Genomic DNA, 6,000 nt, shown 5'->3' with positions numbered 1-6,000 from the left:
ATTTTTTAGATTATTAATATTTTTTAAAATTTATGAACAAAGACGTAGATGCCTACAGATGTCACAATATAACTTATGCCATGTCCAAATACAGAAACACAGAATGCGCATGCGTAACGGAGGTACATCAAAACGATCCGTTAAGATACACCGTCAACGGAGGTGCATAAAAACACTGCGAAAAAAAAGTAAATATCTGGAAAACACACACACACGCGCGCATAAACAAACTAAGCAATAAAACAGAGTTTATCTCTGATGCCCAATGACAATATTATCTAACTCTGTTTAGCTGAGTCAGTCGGTTTATATTACGAAATACGGAACGATATAATATTATAATGCGGATGACGAACATTCGGTCCTTAGTCCTTAGTTTAACCCCTTAACTGCGGTACTGTTGAAAAATTCGGTTTTCTTTTAATGGCCAGAAAACTCGTCCTAAATATTGGTGGATTTAAATGATCCAAACTTGGGACTTCGAGAAGACTCATGTTTGAGAGTATTTAATGTTTCAAGATGAGGGTCATTTAAATCGACCGAAAATGGAAAGAAAAGAGTTTTCTAGCCATTTTTTTTTTTAAAAATACGAATTCTTCAACAGTAAGGCATTTTAAGTGATTAATGACTCTTCGTCTCAAAATGGTATAAAATTGGAGTGAACCTGGTGATGATTTGAAAAGAGTTAAAGTTTCATTTTCATTTATGAGATTGAAGTATAAATAGACTAAATCAAAACCACCACTGATGAGAGCGAGTCTTATTTCTTTTCTTAAATTGAAAAAAAAAAAAAAAAACCCAAAGAAAACAAAAACAAGATAGAAAAAACAATATAACGTGCACTTATTTTGCAAAAACTGATAAACCAATTCCTTATGGGCTCATTGTTGTAATGGAAATCTAAAAAAAAAAATTTTTTAAATGACGCAAAATATATTGTCCATTACAACAACGTTAAACTAGGACCATAAGTAGGTTCGGATGTCAGACTTTGAAAGAGAAGCTAAACCTAGGCATGCACTGCTCGCATGACTCTCAGAACACATGACAAAGCTTCGAACTGCAAATGGCATTATGGTGTAACTTACAACTAAAGATTGGAATATAACACTAACACTAAGCCGTTAACCACATGATATACTTTGTGATGAGAGAGAAAGAGAAAGAGAGAGAGAGAGAGAGAGAGAGAGAGAGAGAGAGAGAGAGAGAGAGAGAGAGAGAGAGAGAGAGAGAGAGAGAGAGATCAACTCGGCTAATTTTCGAATGGGGTCGGATTTCAGAACATTATGGAATGAGCAGTATTTACCACAGACTACTAATTCTCTATGGTATTTACTGATACCAAATCCTAAATAAAGCACGCAGGGATTGCATGAACAGCCATATTATTACATCATGACATTACTCAGAGATGCCAATAAAAAAATGCCATAAAATCAGGATAAGAACGTAAATTTATTACAAAATCAGAATTTGGTCTTGAAAAATATGGGACTTCTCGAACTCTTCATTAAAAGCCCCGGAAGTGAGAATGTTTGCCAAGACGAGGGTCATTTTAATCAATCGATATTTGAAGGACGAGTTTCCTGGTCAAATCTTAAAAGACAAGTTTGGTTTTTTTCCACAATGAAGCAGTTGACTGGTTAAAAGTAAAAAGAGATGCGATTGAAAAAGCAATCATAGTACACACAAAACACCATGCTCTGATCACTGTCCATACTCATGGGGCCATTAGTGAATAAGGATACTTAATATAAACAGTACTGTGCTAAAAAGACCTAGATAGATCATAATATAATGCAACGTAAGGTAAAATTATTTCCCCGTTTCTTGACCGTCTATTTATGTATTCTATTGCGCGTTTATCTTTGTGTGTGTGTGTGTGTGTGTGTAATTGTGTGTGAGAGAGATAGATAGATAGAAAGAGAGAGAGAGAGAGAGAGAGAGAGAGAGAGAGAGAGAGAGAGAGAGAGAGAGAGAGAGAGATATCTGTTAGTTGCATGTTATTTTCCATTGTGTCGACAAGGAAAAAGTGAAGAAAGATTAAAAGATAAAATCTATTATTGGCATAGAATCCTAATATAATATTATAGCTAGCACAGAACTCACCGTATTGGCGCATTTCTTTACTACGAAGAACAAACTAAGTGTAAACTAAGATATATACAATTATATCTCTAGAGTTGGTTGTCGTGGAGTAAGAAGAATGTAATCCGAGATAAAATAATTGGTAGTGGGAATAGCGGTCATGTTGTTGTCGTTATTATCATTATCAATTCAGTCGACGGAGAGAAGGAGTCGCCGCTTGCTTGAACAGGATATAGAGTTGACCAGCATGACGAAATACAGGTGTGCTATGACGTCAACCACGCTCGGACCATCGAAAATATTCACCGGATCCTTCGGTGACAGGTAATGATGTCACGTGATGTAAACATACTACGACTACTACTACTACTAGGCTACCACTACTCCTTGACCGACAGACATCACTGACCAATATAATATTGATAACACGCAGTTCAGTCAATCAAACACAGAGCTGTCTACTTGAAATTTTAAAAATATCGTATACATATATATATACGTGAATCGTCTACAACATTCCAAAAATATACATAAATAACAATAAAACCAAGGCATCCAGGGAAATATTCACCACAACGCGTACGAGCAGAAATCTAAAGATGGCGCGTTTCCGGGTCTTTTCAGATCACTAATTTTATAACGTTAGCCCAAAGATCCGCGGTGTGACAGAAAAAACAAACTTTAAAACATACCACTCTGATTGACACAACAATAAGTTCAGCATTCACGGATGAAAATGTTGAAAACCGATGTGAAGAGAGATCCGGGAATGAGTATTTTATTTGACTTTAAAGGTTTAGACGTTAGTTATAAAATGGAAGGCCGGATGTTTATATTTGGATAAAGACACGCTGACACCATTCGTGGAAAAATGCCGAAGTATTCCCGGAAATTAATGATTCAGAACAAGTCTATTAAGAGCATAGATCAATAATTCTCGACAAAACAGATTTGTTCCCTCCAAAATCTTTAGTACGTATTTTTGAAGCTTGTTATACGGAACCGAAAAATGTAAAACTCATTGAATTCATCAAATATCCCCAGGAAAAAAAATAACGATAAGGATTAAATTGTAAGCTTCAATTTATTAGAGGAAGACATACTGTGGACGTTTCGGACGTTAATACACAACTGTTTCATTCATCCTGTTTGTTGATAAAGAAAAAACCCGAAACGTCCACAGTATCTGGCTTCGTCTAATAAATTGAAGCTTACAATTCAATCCTTATCTTTAATTTTTTTCCTTCGAGCTTCAAGCAGCAACATTTTCATCAAATATCCCCAATACACTCTGAAGACCAATATTATCCACCTAATAGCACATATTATTTAATTTGACGCGAATGATAAATGCTAAGTGCAATCCTATTTTAATTAAAGGCGGATTATGGAAATGATGTACCAGGGATGCCACCAGGCAAATTTAAAAAAGCCTGAAATCTTGCGCGACCCCGCGGACGAGATACAAATCAACGTCAAGGGCTTTGTAGGGATTTGAAAAATATCAAATTTGGAATATTGTTTCAGTACTTATTATTGCAATTGAGAGCAAATAACACACAAAAGAAAGGAGAGTTAACAGTTTTCAAATTGATAAAATAAGGCGCTGAAAACAAAATACAGACAAATTATATAGCTATCAGGGGTGAAAATGACTGGTCACATAAAAGGAGAAAATTTTTCATTGTGAAGATCATGACCCACCCATGCAACCATAACCTATAAATTTGAACTTCACTCAAATTCACTGAGATGCGATCCCAAATTTGTCTCGCAGCAATTCCTGACACGACTTGGAGAATTTCAAAAGTTGAAAGTGTAATTACATTTGGTGGTTGTAGTAGGGATGATGATGTGGTGGTGGTTGTAGTAGCTGTGGTAGTTGTAGTAGTAGTAGTGGTGGTAGGGATGATGTGGTAGTGGTGGTGGGGATGATGTGGTAGTGGTGGTGGGGATGATGATGTGGTGGTGATTGTAGTAGTAGTAGTAGTAGTAGTAGTAGTAGTAGTAGTAGTAGTAGTAGTAGTAGTAATAGTAATAGTAGTAGTAGTAGTAGTAGTAGTAGTAGTAGTAGTAGTAGTAGTAGTAGTAGTAGTAGTAGTAGTAGTAGTAGTAGTAGTAGTAGTAGTAGTAGTAGTGGTCTTAGAGATGATGATGTGATGGTGGTTGTAGTAGTAGTGGTGGTAGGGATGATGATGTGGTGGTGGTTGTAGTAGTGGTGGTCTTTTAGAGATAATTATGTGGTAGTGGGTGTAATAGTTGTGGTAGGAATGATGATGTGGTGGTAGTTGTAGTAGTTCTGGTGGTAGGGATGATGTGGTGTTATTTGCAGTAGTTGTGTTGGTAGGGATGATGATGTGGTGGTGGTTGTAATAGTAGTGGTGGTAGAGATGATGCAGTGGTTTTGGTGAGTGTTTTTCATTCAGTGATAATAATAGCAATTTGTCAAAAAGGAGGAAAATGTCTCCGTCTATCGGTCAAACGCAAGCAAAGTGTAAAAATAACAGGAACATAGTTTTGTATTGGTATTATGTAATATATTACTATTACTATTACTAGTATAAATCCATTCTTATCATTAAACATAAATTTACTTTTGTAAACATTTAATGAATTGTCCTTTCCACATGTTAAAGGCCTACAATGTTATTCAAATAAAAGGCCAGAAAGTGTAGTTTTGTTTTGATTTTTACTTTATAAAGCAGGCTACAATATCTTTTATTTTTTACCGAAACCTAGTGGTTATTCAGTTTATAAATACAACCCAGGTTCTCACAAAAGCCATAGTCAAAAGGTAAAAAGACAGAAGAATAAACTAAGCCAACCACCATTGCTTTATTCTAGGCTAATGTATTATCTCTGTATGACCAGATGATTTAATGGATGGTTGCGAAAGAGAATTGATCTTAGGAATTCTTTATCAAAAAAAAAAAAAAAAGAAGAAAAGAGAAATGGAAAGAAAGGCAAGGGGAAAGAGGAATAGAGAGAGAGAGAGAGAGAGAGAGAGAGAGAGAGAGAGAGAGAGAGAGAGAGAGAGAGAGAGAGAGAGAGAGAGAGAGAGAGAGAGAGAGAGATATTTGTCTCTCCCCTTCCCCTTCAACCAAACCATCAACTACTAGCTAATCAAAGAACACCACTGGTCGTCTGTGTCAATTGTGACATCTGGTGCCATTCAGTCTGGCCCGACGTCATAAAAACGGGACAGTCACTAAATTTCACGAGACTATTGCACAGGTGTCAAATATGACATAAGACATAATGGTGATTTTGTGGTTTTGAGGAAAATGTTTGACACGGCAAATTCAGTGATGGGGATGGGCGGAGATAAACTACCGCGATTTTTTTCTTCTTCTTTAAAAAAAAAATTATTCTTTTTTTGAATAGTGACGACGGACAAAAACCGGAGGTTCCGGATTAAAACCGGCTGGTGGTAAAAAAAACCCGGATTTCCGGCTAAAACCGGAAAAGTGGCATCCCTGATGTACGTATGTGTGAAGCTTATCCAAACGAATGAGAGTAAATCTAGTCATACTGACTGAATGGGTGATCAACATTTAAAAATAGAACACATTTCTTGTAATTCCAAATGAAGTAATAGATCTATGACGAACTACCCTATGAGCTAAGCTCAATCTCACCATGTATTCAGTCGTACTCTGACCAAAAAAAAAAAAAATCACTTATTTAAAAATTTGGCCAGAAAACTCGTCCTTCAAATATCGATGGATTAAAAAAGAAAAACCCCAAAAAAAAAAAAAACCCAAACAAACAAAAAACACTGAGACTTCACGGAAGGCCCAGGTTTGAGGCATTTTGACAGGACGAGGGTCATTTTAATCCATCGATATTTGAGTTTTCCGGCCAAAATCTAAAATACGTGTTTGTTTATTTTTCGAAGTACCGCGGCAAGTA

The 6,000-nt window shown here is 36.2% G+C and overlaps 1 protein-coding gene across 3 annotated transcripts in view; it reads right to left on the bottom strand.

Moving 5' to 3' along the window:
* The window catches only part of LOC144978532 (uncharacterized), a 40,867-nt gene that overhangs the window by 14,365 nt on the left and 20,502 nt on the right, over window positions 1–6,000 (bottom strand). Inside the window, exon 1 of one of the 3 annotated variants that reach the window (XM_078924723.1) lies at window positions 2,110–2,922. The exons of the other annotated variants lie outside the window; for them this stretch is intronic. Within the exon in view, the coding sequence (XP_078780849.1) occupies window positions 2,110–2,122 (13 nt within the window). The 5' untranslated portion in view covers window positions 2,123–2,922. Of the gene's footprint in view, window positions 1–2,109; window positions 2,923–6,000 lie in introns of those variants that run through there. 3 annotated transcript variants of the gene reach the window in all.

This window comes from Berghia stephanieae, chromosome 8, assembly GCF_034508935.2.
Source record: "Berghia stephanieae isolate SIO BIC M18660-M18661 chromosome 8, UCSD_Bste_1.3, whole genome shotgun sequence".
NCBI classification, from domain to species: Eukaryota; Metazoa; Mollusca; class Gastropoda; order Nudibranchia; family Aeolidiidae; genus Berghia; species Berghia stephanieae.
The sequence above is the reverse complement of the archived record's forward strand: the minus strand, read 5'-3'. Positions and strand labels throughout refer to the sequence as shown.